Below are 22,322 nucleotides of genomic sequence, written 5' to 3' on the forward strand. Positions count from 1 at the left end.
CACTAACTAGAAGCCTAAGTGCCTGTGGGCATACACCAAGAGTCTGGCATTCTCTTTTGTATAAATGGCAAAAATCAATTTAGAGTGAAGTATATGTGTGTGCCCATCACATGTATGTAGAAAGACATAGCAGCTGATCCACATGAGGATCATACATACCAGCTATGATCCCCATGCTCAGGATAATCCCAGCTCTCCAGGCACTTGGAGAACACTGGGAATGTGGGAACACTGGGTGGGGTCTCAGGAGCTTCTGGCCCCCATTTCTTCCCTGTGGTCCTCAGGCTCCCCAGTATCCCTCAGTGCTCCAGCCTGACCCATTAGCTGGGCCTGAGGAATTGAACCATGAGTGAAAAGCTGTGTCCTTGGCCACTGCCCAGGATCTTAGAGGAGGGATTCTCCCTCAGGCCCACACTGGGATAAGGGCTTGGGAGGCCCCTGCTAGCTCTGAGACAACTCAGGGTTCCAGGAAATTAGTGTCTTAGATCTCAGTAAAGGCTCTGAAAGGTTGCCTTGTGTTGGCTTTTAACCCTTTGCCAGAATTTATCTGAGTCATTGGTCTGCTGCTTTCTCTGAGTCTGCCGACAGAACGACATGTGTCCCCACAATGTACAGGAACATGTCTCTGTATACGTATGCATGTGTGTCCACATGTGTATATGCATCTCTACGTCTTTTGATGCCCCCATGTTCCAGGACTCCTCCCTGGGTCTTGAGAATGTGGGTCTTGGACCGCCTCTGCAGCAATTTTGCAGCCTTGGTAGGATGAAGGGGCCACCTTGGAGTGATTCAGGGCCTACCTCTAAAGGCATTTACACCTCAGAAGGAAACGACAAGTGAGAGAACTTGATGTCTACTGTACAACAGACACAAGACTAATTGGGCTGAGGGACAGACACAACTGTTCCCTGAGCCTCTGAGTTCTTGGATGAAGAGAGTGACTGCTACCATGAGGAGGACTCATCCTCACTTGGGCATTGACCACCAGAAATGGCCAGGCCAACTGTAAGAGCTTTGTGGACTTGGGATCCCAAGGTAGGGCCCCTCAGAGAGAGGCACCATTTTCTCCTGGAACAATAAGCCCCAGTTGATGCCCCTGCAAGGTCACACTCTTTCACCCTGGTAAAATGCCATGTTTTTGCAAGTGCCACATTTTCTTGTATGTTTTGTGATTACAAGACTTCCTTAAATGTAATTTTATAAGGCAGCTGATGGTAAAAGTGCCCACTCTGGAACTCCAGAAGCTGGGTCTGTTCCGCCAGGCCACTCACAACCAGCCATCAGCTTTCCCAGGGATCCAGGATGGGTATGGCTTCTCTCCTGCACTCACCCTCACAGGACCTGGCAGATGCCCCACTGCCACCCACGCATCCACGTTCAAGGAGGCAGGAAATCTCCCTGATCCGCTGTGGCGGCCAAGATAAATGGTGTAATGAGCCGCCGGAGATCATCTCATCTTCATGGTCTAGTTAAACACGCACACCACGGTCACCCAGAACAAACTACCTCTCGGTGAGGATAAATGTCCCTGGGCCGAACTCGGCCCCCAAAATCCATCGCATCCTTCATCAACCACTGGGCTTGTACCAGCCTGACAGAAATTTAATTCAAGCTGGCTCCTGAAAATAATTATTGTATTTTAAGAGCAGTAATCATTGGTCGGGACATGATTGAATGTGTCCATGCCTATTGACTTTTTCTATGATTTATAGCTTTGTTTAGTCGATATTCCCATCGAAATTGTATAATTAATTATAAGTGGGGCTGTCAGGGCTGCAGGATGGGGAAGATTAAATTTTCCTTAGCTGCACCGATGCCAGGCTTGGGAATTTTCACAGCCCTCTGGCTGCTGGATAAAGATGTTTTCTGTGTGTTTAGCAACTGCTCGAGCTCCTGAGCATTGATTTTGCCGGCCCTTTTTTTATCCATGCGGTGTCTCTTCAGTAACAGTGGAATTTGTGCAGATGTGCTGGTCCCTGAGAAATATTTATTATCCAGAGGCTGCTTCATCATTGTCCGCAGGCCATCCTCCCCCACTCCCAGCTTTTTTTTTTTTTTTACATTGTAATCAAGGAGAATGCTGGCGATCCATGTGAAAACCGTTAGCGGTTCTTGAGAAATCCCAAATAGGTACAGATTAAAGATGCAGCAGTTCCTGATCGTGTCTAATCAAAAGCGTCTCCAAAGCTCATGTTTTCTGCCAACATCCCAACAACAGTTTTCCTTTGAGGATAGTTATCCCACTCTGATTTTGGGCCACTGAGGTCTGGCCTAGAGCCCCTGAAAAACCAAGTTCCCCAAACCTGCTGAGTATCCAGGGTCTTCCCAGGGACTCTCTTCAAGCCTGCAACAGAAAGCATGAAATAAACTACCAGGATTTGCTGGTGGTAAGCAGGGCTTACATGGCTGTGAGGCAGTCAAAGGTATAAGATGGATCCCAGTGGACTGAATGTCTCTGCTGCCTGGCACCCACCCTCATGGTGCAGCTGGGGAATAGCATGATGTGTGTTTTCTTCTCCAGCTATTGCGTCTTTCCCATGTAAAAGTTTACTGTTCAGGACTGGTGGATGTGAAGAGCAGAGTGCTGCCAAAGCCCTGCAGGGTTTCATTATGTCTTTCTGATGCTTAAAATGGCTGTTTATGCAGCACTGAAGCAATGTGGATTTCATTGTTTGTAGACATCCTTGGAGCTCTCCAAGAGATGGAACCAGAACATGCCTCACCCCTGCGAGAAGGAGATGCAGCACTGGGAGGACAGCACCAACCCCTCACTTGAACCCCCCGGGTTGTCTAGCCCACACAAGGTTGCAGGGCCAGTGCCCGGAGCCTGATGTCCCAGGAATGACACCAGAGGGGCTTGGAAGTTTCTAAAGCTGGGTTCGCTTTGGACCCAGTAACAGCCTGCCCTCACAAGCCTTGGTGTGCTTCTGCGTGGTCGCCCCTTGGCTTTTCTCCACCTGATTTCAGATGCACACTTCTGTCTTACTGAGAAATCTTTGTTTAGGGACACAAAGCTAGGGGCTTTGGTTTGGTTTTCTTCAAATCTCACATTTCTGACCAAGACTGCAGTGGTCACTCTGAATTGGTCCAGGAGTTACTCAGTGCTGCACCATCTGATGCCTCTCTGCGGCCAGTAGCCCTGGGCCATGTCCTATTGGATAACAGAATCCGTTTTGCTGGAATGCTGTAGAATGAAAACACACTTGAGTTTCTTTCTGGTGTAAATGAAATTTAAGATGAGTGACATCCACTTGATAATCCATTAGGACCCTTGTGCCTTCCCATGCCTGCCCTGGATCCAGGGGCTCTGGTTAACATTACAGGACGGTAGTTAGGTGGCAGGGGAAGGGGAAGGGAGAGTGGCTTTAGGCCACTTTTCCATATAACTAGGAGCTCGTGCAACTCAGAATTCATTTATTCTGTCCATTTGGTACTCAATTAAATAGATAGCATATGAGTAAAAGTTAATAATGACTTATGTGGGAATGATTGAATCATTTAACATGACTATGATTTTATAATCTCAGCAGAGTCCAAAATGAAAAATGATAATTAGCTCATTTCCCCTCATTTGGAGGCACTGCTGAGAAGGGATGACTGCAGTGTGGGTCCAGTCGAGGGTGGCTGGGCCTGCTTGGCCAGAAGCGCTGAACAACCCTAGTGCCTGATGGTATTCCACATGCCCCCAGCCTCCTACCCAACTATGGCATCCACCCTGAGGGGGGCTCAGATGCACAGGGTGCATTCAAAAAGGCATTCAAAGAGTCTTCTCTTTCTGGTTCCTGAACTTCTGCTGGACTTGTGTTACCCCTATTCTTTGATCTGCACCCTTGCTGCCTTCTTTTACACTCTAGCAGTGATGGGAACAGTGTGGTTCGCTTCCAGTTAAGATGACACCATGAAAGGTGGCTGAAGGACCTGGCTCTCCCATGTGCTTCATTAGACTGTGAACTATTCTTTCATGATAGCTAGTTTTTCTATAGGACTTTAAGATTTGCAAAATTCTTCACAAATATTGTATCATTTAATCCTCTATGACATAGGTACTGTTATCATCCCCATTTTACAGATGAGGAAATTAAGGCAAACAGAGTTTAAGGGTCACACAGCTAGTAAGTGCCCAAGGCAGGAGTTGGACTGAGGTCTTCCTGACTTCAGGACCAACACTTGACACACTGTACCACCCAGCCTTCTCAAGGAGGTACCTACTTCTTGGGGGCAGGGACTGTTTTTTGCCTGTCTTTGGATCACCAGTGCTAAACACACTTCTTGGCACATAGTAAGTGCTTTGCAGATGCTAGCTGACTAACTGACTGTTATACTTAAGGAAAAATCTAAAAATAGACCCAGACTGACCATCTCATCCATGAATGTGGGAGGGGATAGAGCTTGATCCTGGCATAAAGGCTGAACTCTAGAACTGAAACCAAAAATATGAGTAAACAGAAGAAGACAGAACACTATGAAGAAATACTGTGAGTCACATCACACTCAAAAGGTTCACCCAGAAGAAGACACAGACTTGGGGGAACTACAGTGGTGCATGGAAGAAATCAAGTAAGACAAGAAGGAGGAGGAGGAGGAGGAGAAGAAGAAGAACTCCTCTCAAAGAAAGAATTGGAAGGCACTTAGAACAGAAGGTAGAAAACCTTATCCAAGTAATGAGCTTCCTGAAAATTAGAATGGATGAAATAAAAAACAACTCCATAAGACAAGAAATTTAGGACTAAAAAAAAAAACCTAAAAAACTGTCAGGATCAAGGTCCAGTGTGTCCAGTGTGGCTGATCAGACCAATATGAGCTTAGAAGGCTCTGCCACAGGTCAGGCACAAATAGTCCATGTGAACATTTACAGTGGAGATGGCTCTAAATTTGAGCATCTCACATTTCTTTTAAGCTATTTAAATTCTACTTTGCTCATAGAGCACAGCACCTTCTCTGATGAGGGCACACCTTGCTGGGCATTCTTGTGCCCTCTTATGTCACCCAATCAATTCCAAAGTTCTTAAGAGACACCTTGAGAGTGTCCTGATATTGTTTCTTCTGACTGCCATCTGAGTGCCTTCCTTGCATGAGTTTTCCATAAAATAGTCTTTCAGGCCAATGTACATTTGGCATTCGAATAATGAGGCCAGCCTGTCAGAGTTGCACTCTCTGCAACAGAGTTTGAATGCTTGGCAGTTTTTGCTCAAGAAAGGACCTCGATGTCTGGTATCTTATCCTGCCAGGTGATCTTCAGAATTTTCCTAAAACAATTCAGATAGAAGTGATTCAGTTTCCTTGCATGGCACTGGTAGACTGTCCTAGTTTCACAGGCATACAACAATGAGGTCAGCACAACACTACAGACCTTCAGTTTGGTAGGCAACCTGATGCCTCTTCTTTCCGACACGTTCCTTCTGAGCCTCCCAAATACTGAGCTAGCTCTGGCAGTGCATGTGTCGACTTCATCATCTATGTGTACATCCCTGGAAAGTATGCTAACAAGGTAAGTGAACCTACCCACAGCATTCAAAACTTCTCCATTTGCTGTAACCAGTGATTCCATGTATGGATGGTGTGGTGTTGGCTGGTGGGGAATGTCTGCTTTCTTGGTGTTAATTGTTAGGCCAAAATTAGGGCAAGCAGCAGAGAATTGACCCATACTTTGTTGCATCTCAGCTTCAGAAGCTGCCTTGAGTGCACCATCATCAGCAAATAACAAGTTCAGATACCAACTCTCCCTCCACTTTAGTCTTAGCTTGTAGCCTTTTCAGATTAAATAACTTACCATCATTGTGGTAGCTGACCTTGATACTATTTTCATCCTCATGAAGACAGCCAACAATATTGCTGAAAGCATCATGCTAAAAAGCATGGGATCAAGCACACAACCTTGTTTCACTCCATTGGTGACTGGAAAGCATGAGAATATCTTCCATTATCCAGAAACTGTGCAAGCATGCCACCATGGAACTGGCTTACAATACTGATGAACTTCTCTGGGCAACCAAATTTTGACATAATTTTCCACAAGCCCTCATGACTGACAGTATCAAAGGCCTTGGTCAGATCAACAAGAGATCACTTAAGAATCCCTAGACTCTCAAAAAACCATAGTCAAACAAAAAATATAATTACCACATTTCAGGAAATTGTTAATGGAAAGCCAGCCAGGTCTAGAAGGAAAAATGAAATAGAATCTGCCAGTGTGCTTATGAAGGCAATCCTGCAAGGAAAACTCCCAGAAATGTCCTAGCCAAAATCCAGAGCTTCCAGACCAAAGAAAAAGTGCTCCAAACTGCCAGAACAATATCAGATATCTAGAGACTGCAGCAAAGAGCAGAGAGAAAATCATGGAACATGATATTCCAAATGCAAAAGATAAATGTTTACAGCCCAAAATAACAACCTGCAAGACTGACCATAATCCTTTAGGGGTGAAAAGGAACCTCTAATAATATAGAAGATTTTCAAGTGGTGATGAAAATTACTTGAGGATGAGTAAGTACTTTGAAGTTGAAACACAGGAGTCAAGAGAAAGTCAGAAAGGTCAATTCATTTGAACAATTGAAAGGTGCTTAACACTGATAAAATGCCAACATTTCAAGAGGGGAGAAAAAAAATACAAATGTTCCTTCAAAATTGTAGTGTTTTCAAGTGTTTTGGGAGGATTCAGTAGCACAGTGGACCTGGGACTCATTCTCCTCTATTCAGATGGTCTTGAGAGAAAAGAAAAGGGAAGAAAGAAAGAAGGGGGGAATTGTTTTCATAGTTGGAGGGCACAAGAAGAAAATTCAGACCTGGGGCAAGGGGCAGAATAAACCCACATCAGGAAAGTTGAATACATGCATGCCAAAAGCTTAACTTAGTACCCAAGTTTATTAAATCAAACAGTGAGATAGAGTGGCTAGGGACAAGGAGGAAGGAAAGTGCGGTTTAAGAGTGGAGCCTGTGGGGGGGGTAAGGGCGGTTAGCAAAACAAACTTGAGCTTTGGAGGCTGCATGTAAGACAATTAGAAGGTTAGAAAGAAAATAAAAGTGTCAGTGATTGGAATCTGACCAAGGAGAATAGAGGAGGAACTGCCGTGTGGAAGCCAAGAACTTCAACTCTAGAGGGCAAATGTGGAATGCATCCCTTCTTTTTCTCCACTGTCTTCTTTGCAGGGGGAGATTGGAGACAGTAAATAGTATAAGAAAGTAGTATAAAAGGATATGATGGAGAAATACAGAATTAACAATCATAACTGTGGCCATGAATGGGATAAAGTCACCCATTAAAGGGGATAAGTCAGCAGTGTGGATTTTAAAGCAGACTCCAGCAATATATTGTTTATTTAAAACAAGTTCATACAGAATGAAAGTGAACTCTTGGAGCAGAATTTTTTAAGCTCTAGGTGAATTCAGAAAAGGTTGGGCTAGCAATCATGACCAAAGACAAAGCAGCAGCATGTTTAAAGAAAGGAAACAGGAAAACTACATTATGCTTAAAGGCAGCATAGACAATAAGGTAATAGCAATAAAATTCACTGAATTACATAGCATCTGAGTACTTAAAGGAGAAGGTAATTATAGAGAAAAATAGTCAACAGAACTTTAATAGTTGGAACCTCCATATATCTCTTTCAGACCTAGAAAAATCTAGCAACAATAAACAATGGCGACAACAGCAAAGAACACAAAAACAAAAAAGGAGCCAAGACACTGAAGAGGATTTTAACACATTCTAGAAAGTTCAACACCACAGCCATCTAGAGAATACTGAGAAGAGAGAGAAGCACACATGCACTTCTCAGCTGAGCATGACACCTTTACAAAAAACAACAAATGCAAAAAAAAACCCCATAAGTATTAAATACATCCTTCACTGGCCACAATGCAGTAAAAATATTATCAACAAAGGACCTTTTCAAAAAAAGATCCAAACACAGACACCAAATAATCCTAGAGAATTGGTGTGTCAAAGTACAAGTTACCATAATAATAAATAGTTCATCTAACACAACAACAACAATAAGGTAACATACCAAAAGTTTTAGAATGCAGCCAAAGCAATCCTTGGTTAGAATTTTATATTGCTAATATTTTCACTAATAAAAGAGAGAAAGAATAGAGCAATGAATTGGATGTGGAACTAAAAAATGCTAGAAAATCAACAATTAAAATTGAACAACAAAAAAGTGATTGAAATAAGTAGATATAGGAGCTGTTTCTAAAACTAATGAACTATTCTCTACTCTAATTTTAAAATGAGAAGAAAACCAAATTGCCAACATCAAAACATTAAAAAAAATTCACAAATGAAGCAATTATTAAAATTATTTTCCCAATTATTTGTCAACAAGAATATTATTTAGTTTATTATAGCTCTGTTATTTAATATATGATTCTTATGTGACATTATAATTATGATAATTTAAATGAAATATATGAGTATCTACCAAAATATAAAATGTCTAGATGAATGGAACATGAAGTAGAGAAAATTGAATCACAGAAAAAGAAATTGAACAAGTCAATGAAGTAACTCCCCAAATCAGGGAAAGAACCTGGAAAAGATAGAATTATTTAGAAGTGAATTCTATCAAGCAAATCATAGGACCTTTAATTCCAAAATTCATAGTTTATTTGTAAAAATATGAAACAAAAGGATACTAGCAAATGCCTGCTATGATGGTCCTGATTCCCAAACCAGGGGAGACAAATAAAAATAAGGATCATTATCTCTGATGAAGGTCAATGTAAAATATTGATGAAAGTGTTAGCAAATAGATCATCACAAAATAAAGATTATTCACTAGGATCACAGTGAATATTGTACATATTATGCATATGTTATACATATACATATATTATACCACAAATTCAGGGTCAGTTCAATATTAGTTAAACTATAAACATATAAATCATATCAATAACAAAACGTTAAAATCCCATTATTACATCAATAGATGTGGAATGACTTTTTAACAAAATATACAATATGCCTTTTTGTTTAAAAAAAAAAACCCTAAAATTATAGGAATGAACTATTGATTAATATGGTAAATAATATCTATCTAAATCCCAAGAACTTTATAATTGAGAAAAAGTTTTCCCAATAAGATCAGGAATAAAATGATATGTTTCCACCAATATTCTCAGATATGGTTCTAGAAATGCTAACAGTAGCAATAAGACAAGGAAAGTAAATTGAGGGAATAAGCCCAGGCAAAAGGAAACAAAGTTGCCACTTACTACAAATGGACGTAGTGATATACTAGTGAAACTCCAAGAGGTTCAATTCAGTATGGATTGAAACAATATCTTTCACAAGGTAGCAGGATATGAAATAAGCCAGTGGAAATCAGCAGCCTTTCTAAATACTCCAAACAAAATGTAGCAGGAAGAGATAGGATGAGATCCTTTCAAAATAACTATAAAATGCATAAAATTATTGGGTGTCTACCTGCTAAGACATCCACAGGTGGTATATTGACACAGCTAACCTAGAAGTAGCTGGGTACTGCAGTGGATAGATTATAGGATCTGGAATCAGGAAAATCTGAGTTCAAATCCAGCCTCACACACTTTCTTTGCTATGTGACCCTGGACAAGTTCACTTAGTGTCCTTATCTGTAAACTAGAGATGATAATTATAGCACCTACCTTCCCCCAGGTTGTTATGAGAATTAAATGAGATAATATTTTTGAAGTGTTGCAAACCTTAAAGTGATGTATAAATACTAGCTATTAACTGTTAGCTAAAAAAAAGAAACCTTTAAAAAATAAAAATAATGACAAAACTAAATAATTGGATAGAGATTAATTGAGCGTAGATGGGTCATAACAGTACAATAAAAGTTATATTGGCACCTACATTAATTTGCTTAGTGCCATATCAATTAATCTACCAAAGAATTACTTTTTTTTAACAAAGCTAGAAAAAATAGTAATAGAATTCATTTGGAGGAGCAAACGGTCAAGAATCTCAGGGAGTAATGAAAAAGTCAGAAAGAAGGATTCCCAGCACTGCCAGATTTTAAACTAAACTACAAAGCTGTAAAGATCCAAACTCTTTGGTCCTGGTTGAAAAATAGAGAAGTTGGTAAATGGGAAAGCAGCCTGGCAGAAAGTAGGTTTAAACTAACACCATGTACCGCAATAAGTCCAAATGGATACATTACCTAGATAGAAAAGATCACATCATAAACAAATTGGAGGGACAAGGAAAGAGATAACTTTCATAATTATAGATAAAAGAAAAAGATAGAATTGCAGAAGGTAAAATTGATGGTTTTTATTACCCAAAATTGAAAAAGTTTTGCACAAACAAAATCAGTGTACTAAAATTAGAAGGGAAACCTTTAAGTGAGAAAAAAACAAACCATTCAACAATGTCTTTGGTAAAGAGTTGACATCATATATACATATATATATCTAGATATATATATATTGAATTCTAATATATAAAAAGAAGAGATAAGTAGTCAGATCTATATGAATAAGCAGTTTCCAGGGGAAAAAATCCAAGCTATCAACAACCATACCCCACCCCTCAAAAATATTCCAAAAGTCACTAATAATAATATACAAATTAAAGCAACTCTAAGCTTTCACTTTCCACCAATCCAATTATCAGAGATGACAAAAATAAAGGAAAATGGCAAATGTTGAAGAAGCTACGGGAATCTAGACACATCAGTGCGCTGTTAGAGGAGCAGTGACTTGTTCCAGTCCTTCCAAAAAGCAATTTGTTACTATTCCCTGAAAAGAAACAAAGGGACAGATTCAGAGAAACTTGAGAAGACTTGTGTGAACTGATACAAACTGAGATAAAGAGAACTAGAAAACATTTTATACAATAAAAGCAAGATTTTAAAGCAAACAATTGGGAAGGACTTGAGAATTATAATTAATGGAACCACAACCCATAATTTCAGAGGATACGAGATGAAACCTGCTACCACAGGGTGGTGGACTATGGGGGCCAGATGGAACTGTTTTCAGATATGGGAAACCATTGTGCATGATGGCAAAAGGAAAAGGAAAAATAGTCACAGAAAAATTCACCAAAGTCAGTTCAGAGGAGACGCAGACAACAAGACAGCTTGGAGACGACTGGATTGACTTTATCATTAGCTTTTCAAAAATACAAGTTGTAATTGCAGTTTGCCAATTCCCATGCCATCTTCTTCTGTTCTTCTGTGTGCTCGTGTTTGCTTGTGTTTGTCAAGTTCAGGATAACAAAAAATTAACATTTAAACCATCCCGAACCTCAGAGAGGTTGGTGCTGAGACACTGATCGTCTTTGTTCTCAGGGGTCAAGGCAGATGCCTCCAAAATGATAACAGATACCAAAGTCAAAGTTCCCAGAGCTGTGTGCCAGAAGACCTCCATTCCAAAATGTCACCAGGCCATCTGTGCTGTAGTGGCTGCTAGTACCTGGTGCTGCCTGTCTGCTGTGGATGTCGCTGCCCCCTATTTGCCGAGCAACAGCTGGCATGATCCCGGGGCCTGAGTGTCTCTGCTGCTGCACAGAGCTGGCAGTCAAGAGTATTGGTGCACCAAAGGCCAGCATTTCCACTTTCCCTCTGGCTATGGGAGGCAGCTCTCCCACGTCAAAGAATCTACAGATTGTCCTCAGCACCTCCTGGGTGAAATGATGAAAAACCCCAAACTCTAGGACTTTGGGGCATTCCTTTCATGAAGAAGGGGTCAAATCCAAAGAGACTCTCAGAGCTTCTTGTTCTGGGCATGTGGGTGCAGATTAAGATTCAGGCTGTGGTAACCCTGAACACAGGTGAGTCATTGAGGCCATAAGAGGATCCAATTTGAAGAAGAAAAGACTCGAGGGATGAAAAGATAGTCTTGCAGAGGAGGGGTAAGACTCAGAGCCAGAAGCTATCGGCAGGAGGCACCATGAGGAAAATGGAGCGATGCTGGCAGGGGCTTTCTAACAGTTAGAAATGACTGAAGATGTCATGGGCTGCCTTAACTATCTCTAAGGGGGAGTTCCCCTTCTTTAATTTTTTTCTTCTTTTTGATTTGACAAAAATCTACTTTCTTTTCCATCCCCCACCCTGATGGAAGGAGAAGAAAGGATCAAACCATAAAACATATATCAAGCACCTACTGTGTACCGGAGAGAAGGAGAAATACCTTGAAAAAGTGGCGACCATCAAGTAGAACAAGCCCTTCCACTGGCTGTGGGGCTGTACAGCCCCCCTCGTTCATCCCCTTTTAGCCAGAAAACTAGAGAAGGGCTCTGGGCTCAAGCCAGATTTGCACTCAAGGCCTAGGGACTCTTGGGGGATTCTGGGTGCTGCCATTTTTGCCTCTTCCCCAGGCATGGGCACCACTCTGTGGAGCCCAGGGAGGTCATACCCCACCGAGTTATGCTGTAAGTGTCAGGGCTGGGAGCTGAGCTGAGTGTCTCCTGACTCTAGGTTCAGCCCCCTGGACAAGCCTCTTCACAAAGCTCTGATTCTGTGCTCACCTCCAGAAACTCAAGTGGAGCCTTGAGGCCCTCCTGCCTTCCTCCCAGGGCTGTTTGCAGGAAAGCACTTAGCCACAAAAATCTGACTCTATCCTGGTGCCCATCTGGGTAAGGAAGGGGCAGGAGCCTAGGATGAGGAACTCAAGGGCCCAAGTAGGACCTTCTCATGCCACTTCCCCATTTGTAAACTGAAGGTGCTGCACCAAGTGCTCTCCAGGGCCCTTCAGGCTTTAGAACCCAGGGTCTTCCTTCACAGAACTCACGCTTGCCTCTGGTGTAACTGTACTTGCTCATGGTCAACGAAAAGAGCCTGGCGTGGTCTCACCTCCCTGTCTCAGGGCTCATTCAAAAGCATCGTTCCCTTTCTGCAGCTGTGAACTTTCCCGGTGTGGTCCCTGGGAGCTCTGGTCACTGGTGCTGACCTCACCTCCCAGTCTGGCCATGTACAGGTGCCAGACTCAGGCCCCCAGGAATGATGACCTCCTCTAGCTCCTGGATGAAATGATCTCATTGGGGAAGCTCTATCTTTGGGCATCCCAGGGGAAGGCAGAAGCATCATCAGGATTCATCTCCAGTGATTTAAGCATCAGAGAAATGTGAAAGAAATTGACCTCCCCCGCAATAAATAAGACATTTAGTGTTTTGGTTTTTTTTAGCTTGATCACATTCTCTCCTGGTCACTAGATGCAATGGCATTTCTCCCATGTAAAGAGTACCAGGTCCAGGACACTGTGACAAGGCTGTCACTGTGGCACAGGGAAGGACAAGAGAGGACTCAGCTGCCCAGGGCTCGCCAGCAGGACAGGTGGGGCCAACCAGGGATGGTCCAGGGCCAGGATCTCCTCCCAGAAGAAGCTGGACCAGCATGAGGAGAGGCCTCCTGTGAGAGGACATCTGCAGGCTGGTCAGTCTGGTTATTGCCCCAGAGGGAGAGGAGGAAAAGAAGTTGTCACCTCTAGGTCAGAAGGAATGCAGAGGGGCCTGGGCAGAGCCCCTGGGCCTCAAGGCTGCCTGCCAGCAGGGTGTCTTGGGCTTGTTGTCTGAAGGCCTCTCCCTCTGGAGTGGGAGGGGCCCGGCTTGTCTCCAGGAGCACATTCAGAGCCCAGTCTCACCTTCCAGGGGCAGTGGAGGATGGACAGACTGACTTATGAATCCCTCTGCTTCCTGGGTTTCATTTGTTTTGTCTTTCCTTCTCTGTCCCTGCTGGGATTTGCACCCGGAAGCAGGTATTCATGACCACCGTTAGTGCATGTGGCATTCCGTACCCATATTCTCCCCCCTGCACGTTGACCAATAGGTCATCAAGTGTTCCAGGATCTGCTGCCGTCTCATTGGGGGGTAGGGAGATGAAGTTGTGGGCGGGCCTCAGTGCAGGTGGCTCAGGTAGAGGTTTTTCCCACAAATAATTAACGTGGCCAAGTAGCTGCTAATTGCACATTTCAGGAATGATTTATGAGGCTGTGGAGGGGACCGCATCTCTCTGGGAACCACCACCATCCTCCTCTAGGTATCAGCACAGCTGTGTGATGGGACATGATTAATGAACGTAGGCAAACATGGAGGGAGCTGTCGGGATGGGGGTTGCGGGCTGGGGGCTGCCTTCACGGCCCCCGCCCTCCAGCCCCCACCCCGTCACTGTCCGCATGTGCCCACAGAAACTCTCCACTTGGCAAAGCTCTTTTTTGCTGGGTCTTGGTGAGCATCAGTTTCACTGATTTTGGTCTGCTTAAACAGTGTTTAAATCTGTGAGAGCCAAGCTGATCCTAGAGCTCTTCCCCATGTATAAGCTTCACACACGTGTGGACAGGCCTCCATGGGCTATCGAGGCACTTCCTAGACGCCCCTTCAGGGCTGCTTGATCCACACTGGTCCATGTGTTTCTTGGGGTCTCACTTGGCTGAAATATCAAAGTAGCCCCTGTGTGTTTTTGGAGGGAAGGAGGGTCCCTCCAGGATAGGACCCAGAGCCAGCCCCAGCATGCCTGGGTATTTTGCCTGGTGTGGGGAGGGCCACCAGAGGGGCCTGGGTGGTGACCATCCTGGGCAGCAGTGTCCAGTTGGGAGGCTGACCCTCTAATCTGTCCCTTGGCCTGAGCTAGGCTGACTACCGAAGTACCTCCCCTCCCAGGGGTCCCAGAAAGTTCCAGAGAAACAAAGCTGGTGTGGCCCTTCCTTGTCTCAGCTACCAACCAACCCCTCACCAGTGATGGCTCACTGACATCTCTTCCCTCTTTTGTAGCTCTTGGAATTCGACAAAGAGTTGTCTGTCTTTAAAGACAAGTTGTATGAACTGGACATCTCATTCCCTCCCAGGTAAGCAAGCTTCTCTCTTTCTTATTCCAGCTGCCCTGCTGTAGAGGCTACTGTGGGGAGTGGGCCAGCCCATGCCCGGGTGGTGGGAGCTGCCTTGTCACATCCTAGAGCATCCTTTCCCTAGGCACAGGAGAGAAATTAGGGGCCTGAGGAAGGACATTTTTGGGGGAGAGAGTGACCTCTGCCCAGCTTAACCCGGAGGCCGAGAACTTTCTAAAAAAATACTTTGGTCATCATACGTCAGTCAGGTAATCTGTTCTCTTTGTGACCCAAGGCATTTTATGAGAAGGGGTCCTTAAGCTTCCCCGACTGCCCAGTGGGCCCCTGATGTCCCCCCAAGAAGGGTTAAGGACCCCTGCTCTGGAGCTGCCAACTGCACAAGGAAGCTGGGGGAAGGTTTCCAGTCTAGGACAGAATAAAGATATTCTGTACTGGTCAATAGACTGACTGTGCACACACACCACACAATACACACACATACACTACATACACCACACAGTGCACACACATATATACACACACACAACATATATACACTACATACACACATACACACACTACACAACACACTCATATATACACCACACATATACACACATACATATATACACACTTTGTGTACACACACCACATAATGCATATACACATACACGCACATATACCACACACATACCTACAACACACCACACATGTGCACACATCCTTACACACACCACACACACACACACGTACAACACACTATGCATATACACACATGCATATACACCCTACATACCACACACGCACGCACACACCCACAGCGACAGAGAGTAAAGCAGAGACCAGAAACCCCTCAGCTGCCTTGGGGCTTCCAGGAATCCTTATGATTCTCATGAAGTCATTTTCAAGTAGAGAGAAAGAGTTACCCAGCGAGAACATTGCACGTGGGCTCCCTCTTCCTAGAGGAAAGTCTGACTTGGGTCACACAGTTTTGTGCCCAGGTGCTCTGACTCCAAAATCAGCACTAGGGTAAACTGAGTCATGTGCCACTCCTCTGCAGGAACTGGGGAGGTAGAGACTTAGGGGCAGGCAAGTAAACCAGAGAGTTTCGGAGGAAGATGATCAGCTTGAAGAAGGGCCTGATGAGAGATGTCTCAGAGGAGATCCACTGAGAGTCCCATATGGGAAAGGTGCGTCTATGTTCCAGAGCTGGGAGGCCTGTCCTGTGGCAGAGGTGTGAGGGGACTTTGGCCAGTGAGGGCATAGTTGACTCTAAAGCCTGCTCCGTTCCAGACACTATGCTGAGCACTTCACAAATATCATCTCACTGATACTCTCACCAGCCCCGGGAGGGCTATTAGCTCATTTTACACTTGAGGAAACCAAGGCAGATAGTGGTTAAGAACCTTGCCCAGAGTCCTGCAGCTAAGTGCCTGAGGCCAGATTTGAACTCAGGTTGTCTTATCTCCAGAACCAACACTCTGGCCACTGTACCACCCTGCCTGTGGCTTTTATACCCAGACTTTCTACTTGTGTCCAGCACTTGGCGGGCCTTAACTCTGGGGCAGATGAGACCTAGGAACTAAGGGGAGGCAATTCCCATGCAAAAGTATCCTTCCTGCCCGAGGAGTGGGTGTTATGGCTGGCTCTCCTTCCAGTCTGTGCGCCTTCTCCATCAGTCACTTTGGTTAAGCCTATGACGGAGGCCAGCCAGGGGTGGGGGGTGGGGGCTGTACCCTGCCTTGCTCTCCAGACCAGCCCATGACCCCTCCTGAAGTGCTTGGAGCTCAGTGGCACCACCACATCCCTCTGCCCATCCTTTCCCCCTCCCTTGGCCCCTTGAGTCTTCTCCAGGAAGTCCTAGCCAGGGCATGTTACAGGCTCAAAATGGTCTATTTTAAATAACCATTCCAGTAAGGGCCATAGTTTCTGCCAGGTAAAGATCTCACTGACTCCAGCTTCCATAGCCCAGGAGCCCCAAGATGATGCCAGAAACAGAAAGAGGTGAGGTGACTGCTGGCCCCTAAGCCTCTCACCACCAGCATCACCCCACCGGGCTCTGGTGGAGGCATCCAGTGACTAGCCATGGGGCTCATGAGTGGGCAGCAGACTTTCTGTTCCCTTCTAGCAGTGGTATCGTCTGATATTTTTAAAGCAGGGAGAGTGGAAATGTCCTGCAACAGCTAGGCCAGGCTGCACCCCATAGGGTGGCAAGGTCATTTCAGGTGGTCAGAGAGCATATTGGGTAGGCCCAGCAGAGAAGTAGGGGACGCCTGGGGCAGAATGGTATGTACACTGTGAGATGTGCTCCTGTCTTCCTCCCTCCTTCTCTGTCTCTCTCTCCTTCTCTCTTTCCTTCCTTCTCTATCTTTGTCTCTCTTCTTCTGTCTCTCTCTCTCCTCTGTCTCTCCCTCCTTCTCTGTCTCTCTCTCCCTCCTTCTGTCTCTCTCCTGTTTCTTTTTCTTTCTCTGTTTGTTTCTGTCTCTTTGTTTCTTGCGGGGAGGGGGGTAAGAGTTGCTTGAGACTTTCTCAGCCAGTATGCCACAGGAGGCAGGCAGAGCTGGCCTCGCCCAGGGACTCTAGTCTAGCCAGGCAGTGAGGAGATGGCACCGATCAAAGTGGGCAGTTGAGGCTGGGAAGGAGGAACTCCCTCATTTCCCAGGCATCCCTGTGGGAATTGCCCATGACCTCCGCCATGCAGCTGGGGTGCTGCCCTGGTCCTGACTGGCGCAGGGGGCTCCTCTCCCTTTTCTTCCTGATGCTGCCAACTGAATGTGGGACCCCAAGAAGCTCCGGTTATTTAAAGAAATGGGTCAGTTTTTATTGGTGCAAGAGCTGGCCCCAACCAGCCTGGGCACTGCTGCCATTACAGTTTGCTCATGCCTTTCCAAAACTCAATTTGCAGTCTTTAAAGTGCACAAGAGTTGGCTTGATTTTTCAGGTCCAGCTTTGCTTTCATCTTAAGTGTTAATCCTCTATGCCCCTTGGGCCTTTGGCTCCCCACTGTAGCGGCCCCATGACCTTTGCAACCCATTGGAGAGCCAGAACCCAAGCAGGGTGTCAGGCTACTTAATGCATCTGGATGAGGTGAGCCGGCTCCACACTCTGGGCCGCAGTGAAAAGAGGTGGTGGGGGCACTGGCCTCGAACATGGGCTGGGAGGTCTGGGGTACCTAGCTCCCTACAGCAGAGTCAGGAAGGTGATGCCAGGGCTGGAGGAGCCACTTCCACTGAGGGGATGCTCAGAGAGCAACCCAGGCTGAGGGTATGGTCAGAGTGGGTAGGACAGTCCCCATGCCCCAGGGGGGTTGGTACCAGCAAAGTCAGGGAGGGGAGAAAGAGCTTTCCTCCTCCCCCCACTCACAGAGTCCTCCAACAGAGGCATGTGGCCAGTCAGGGCCTAGAATGGGGGGTGGGGGAGGGTGTCACGTGGTCAGTGAGGGTCCAGGAGTCAGCTGCGGGGGTGGAGGGGGCAGTAATGTGGACAGTCAGGGCCAGGGCCAGGGCCCAGAGTCAGGGGGCAGGGGGAGATGTCAGTCAGGGCCCACGCCAGGCCCCGGAGTCAGCCCTTCCTGGGGGGCACTAATTGTAATTGGCAAAAGAGGAGGAGATAAGGCTCACAGTGGTAGCAGTGCTTGGGATGCTCTGACATGGGAAGTTGGCTATTGGAAGGAACTTGCATCTCCTTCACTGTCTCCGAGTGAGCCCTGCTTTGACAGTCTCGACTCTGAACCCTGAGGTCTTCTGATGCCCTGAGATCCAGGGGCAAAAGGAGCCCCTCACCCCCTTAGTGCCTCTCAGTGACCTGCCTGGGAGAATGATTGGATTTAGCCTAGAAGGAGATAAGTGGATGGGCAGAGAGAGCCCCTGTCAGAAGCCCCCTGCGGCCTTCTCCCTCTTCTTTCTCTCTCTTCCTCTTCTTCCTCTGCCTCCTTGTACTAGAAAATGACCCTCCTGAGAATCAGGACTCGGAGGATACTATCCAGTCAGACCTCTCTCATGAAGGCTAGGCCAGGTCTGGTTATGGTGACCTATCCCTTCTGTCTCCAGCAGCCAGGCTGGCAGCAGTCACCCAGGGATGAGGGATACCAGGGTCCCCAGGGGACGCGGGCAGCTTCTCCGAGTCTGTGTGTCTTGGGAAGCCAGCATCTCCCCAGATTCTCCAGGCATAGCAGAAAGAGCCAAGCTCCCCACGAGATGACTGCCCTGTAAATGGCTGTTCCCTTCTCCAGTGACGGCTCCCCTCTGGGCCAGTCTTTGGGTGCTGACTCTCCTTCTGAAGCCCCTGTGGCCACCCCAACCATTCCAGCCCCAGCTGGATCACTCGACCCCATTGGGTTTGCTTTTCAAAGCATTGAGTCATTGCCCAGTGTGCTAGAACCCAGAAGCCGAGCTCAGGGCCAGAACCAGAAGCGACTTTGCACAGCCTGATTGTGATGGATCAACACGCCAACACTGTCCAAGTGTTAACTTGAGGCCAACATCACGCATCCCTGTCACCATCTAGCCAAGTGACACTGTCACTGTTAATTATGCCAATCAAAGTGGGCAGTTGAGGCTGGGAAGGGGGATCTCCCTCATTTCCCAGGCATCCCTGTGGGAATTGCCCATGACCTCCGCCATGCAGCCGGGGTGCTGCCCTGGTCCTGATTGGCCCAGGGGGCTTCTCTCCCTTCTCTCCCTGAAGCTGCCAACTGAGTGTGAGACCCCAGGAAGCTCTGGCCCCTTTCTCCTCACAGGAGGCCCTCTTCCCCCTTTTCCAAACCACACTGGGCAGTTGCCATCCAGACGAGACGTCCACGTCCCAGGACAGACAAGCTTTTTGTGTTTTCCCCACCTCGCACGAGGCCATGGCAACCCTAGCCCTTGGAATTCTAAAGACAAGCTTTGTCTGCATAGCCTGGGCAGCGACTCTGTCCACAAGCAAACAGGCTTTGGGGAAGACCGCCCGAGGCACTGGGCGGTAGTCACAATCAGGAAAGTTCCTGGGTCCTTGTGGGAGCCCAGTTACAGGTGGGCAATTGTTCAGTTTATCACCGTTCCCCATTAATGATGGCGATTACTCTGGGAGCTGCCGCCCAGCAAGATAGGCGCAGACGTTAGCTGGCACACACCCACCTGCTGGGTTTGCTTTCAGATAAGTCCGCACACCGTAATCTCCCATATTAATCATTCTCTTAAAGGGACTTGGGGTGTTTATCGGCCGTAGGCTGTCAGGCAGCTTCCTGGCCGGACATATTTTCGGGTCTCTGGCATCTCTCTGTCCTGGGTCACCCCCCTCCCTCCCCTCCACCCAGGAGCAACTTTCTTTCAGCTGGTCTGTCCCGTCTGCCTTAGCAGCCTGTGCAGAATACCATTCTCCTCGGTCTCAGCTCCCCCTGGGCCTGTGACCTTTCTGTTCCCATTGATGTCTTCGTCTTAATGGCCTTGGGAATGACGCATGCTCCCGCTTCCGTCCCACTTCCGTCCTCATTCCGAGTCCCCCCACAGCCTGGCCGCCAGAGGCAAGGTCGTTCCCTCCTCCCAAGACTGGGCAAGAAATAAGCTTGCCTTTGGCGCTTCCATCTTGGCGCTGCCAGGACTTCATGCCCATGTCCCTCCCCTGCCTCTCCGGGTCAGGCAGGGAAAGTCCTGCCTTCCTTCCTCACTGTAGCTACCCCCCTGGCTCCGGGAGCCCCACTTACAGCTGCCTGGCTCCCCGTTAACTGCTCAGAGATTACTACCCCCAGAAGGCACCTGAGACTCACATGTAGCTGGGATTGCTGCTGAGCCCTGAGTTTATTAGAGCTGGTGAAGGCGGCCTTCGACACAGCCTCTAAAGTCAGAGGGACCAGTAGAGAATAACAGATCACTCCCCCTGGTTGAGGAGCCTGAGGCCCAGGAGAAGAGCCAAGACCTGAACCCCATGTTCTGCTTTCAGCCAGTGAATAGTACCCACTGATGGTGGCTGGCATGGGGACTGATGGACTTCTCTCCTGTGCCTAGAGCTCCCCAACTGAGCTCTGATATCTCTTGCCTCACCACCTTTGCTCACACAGGTCCCCCTCCATGTAGCACCCCAACTCTCTCGCTTCCCTCAGTTCTGAGGGCCTAGCTTCAGTGTCACCTTGTCCATGGTGCCTCCTTGCTCACCTTGGTTCAGAGTTCTGCTTGTCTTCTTACTGTACCCTGGAGACCCTGACAGAGGTCAGGAATTGGCCATACTTGACCTGCTTCCTTTCCTGGCAGTCCCCAGCGCAGGGCTTCATGCCCAGGAAACCCTCGACAAAGGGTGTAATGGAGCAGCTTCCTGGCCTCCATCTGCTTCACCGGGCAAACCAAGTGGCATGATTTGGCTGATCTCCGCTGAAAATGGGCCCTGACCGCCACCTCCAAAACCTCCCATTGGGGACCAGTATGCCAGAGCAGGGGCGACCAAGAAGTGTGAAGGGGATGGGTTCCTGCTGTGGGGAAAGGTTTAAAGAGGGTCTCTGGTACCCATTCTCCTATGGGTCCCAAGCACAGAGTCACTGCCTTTAGCCCAGACATCAGGATGGGGTGAGATCCTGCTGAAAACAGCCCTGGAAGATTCCCAGAAATGTGCATGGTTCTGACTTTTGGATGGCTAGATGGCATGCCTCAGAGTGAAGTCCCATGACTCTCAGCATTTTGGGAAAGTTGGGGTAGGGGGTTGGAGCAGGTGTTTGTCTAGGGTGTCAAGGCTGGCAGGTACAGGGGGTGGGCTGCGTTCAAGTCCCATGACTAGGCAGAGGAGGCTGAGTGCTGCTTACTACCAACTTGGGCATCCAGAGGACAACGGGCACTCTCCAGGTCAGTGTCCAGCTTCTGTGCGTGAATTTGTGTCCAGAAGGTGGGTTCCATCTGAGCCCCAGCTCCTCATGACCCAGGCGCCTTGGATGCACCTGGGGGAACCAAGGGCCCTCAGCCCCTGCTCGCCTCCATCGCAGGCTGGAGCTGCATCGAGGAGCACCTGGACGCCTCCAGCATGATCATGGCTTGCACGCGCTCCAAATTAAGCCATCCTTGCTCGTGGCAGTGGAGCGGCAAATTGAGTTCTCCCGGCTGGTGTTGAGAATGAGGGGGGTCGGGCTTGATGAGATGTACAAGACCAGGAACGTTGGTGGGCAAGACCACCTCTTGGTGGGCAGCGCCAAGTGGCTGATGCTCCCCTCTAGAAACCCTGTCACCACCCCTCCTCCCCTGCATCCCTGAGATGGACCTGCAGAGGCTGTGAACCAGCTAGTGCTGCTTGACACAGGACAGCCCCTGCCTTGGAGTTCCCCTAGTCTCCTCCTCTGTTAAATGGGGAGGGGCAGGGTCGGACTTGCCAGACCTTGTCCAGCTCTGTCCCCACCACATTCTCAAGATCCTCCCCTATGCTCCAATTCTAGGGCCTTCCATCTGCACTTTGTGTATCTTGTGTGGGTGTAGTGTCCCCCCCATTGGACTGGGAGTTCCGTGAGGCCAGGAACCACTTTTGCCTCTCCTTGCCTGTACATAGTAGGTGCTTCAGCGACATTTCTGGTCAGCACTGTGCTTCACTGCACATTGAAAGACATTCTGCCTGTGTCTGTC

The 22,322-nt window shown here is 47.3% G+C and overlaps 1 protein-coding gene across 5 annotated transcripts in view; it reads left to right on the plus strand.

Moving 5' to 3' along the window:
* INPP5A (inositol polyphosphate-5-phosphatase A) overlaps positions 1-22,322 on the plus strand; it is a 227,238-nt gene that overhangs the window by 195,516 nt on the left and 9,400 nt on the right. For all 5 annotated transcript variants that reach the window (XM_072629126.1, XM_072629123.1, XM_072629124.1 and 2 more), the window contains one exon: positions 14,696-14,769. In XM_072629126.1, the coding sequence (XP_072485227.1) occupies positions 14,696-14,769 (74 nt within the window). The remainder of the gene's footprint in view (positions 1-14,695; positions 14,770-22,322) is intronic.

The sequence above is a fragment of the Notamacropus eugenii genome, chromosome 1 (assembly GCF_028372415.1).
Source record: "Notamacropus eugenii isolate mMacEug1 chromosome 1, mMacEug1.pri_v2, whole genome shotgun sequence".
Taxonomy (NCBI): Eukaryota; Metazoa; Chordata; class Mammalia; order Diprotodontia; family Macropodidae; genus Notamacropus; species Notamacropus eugenii.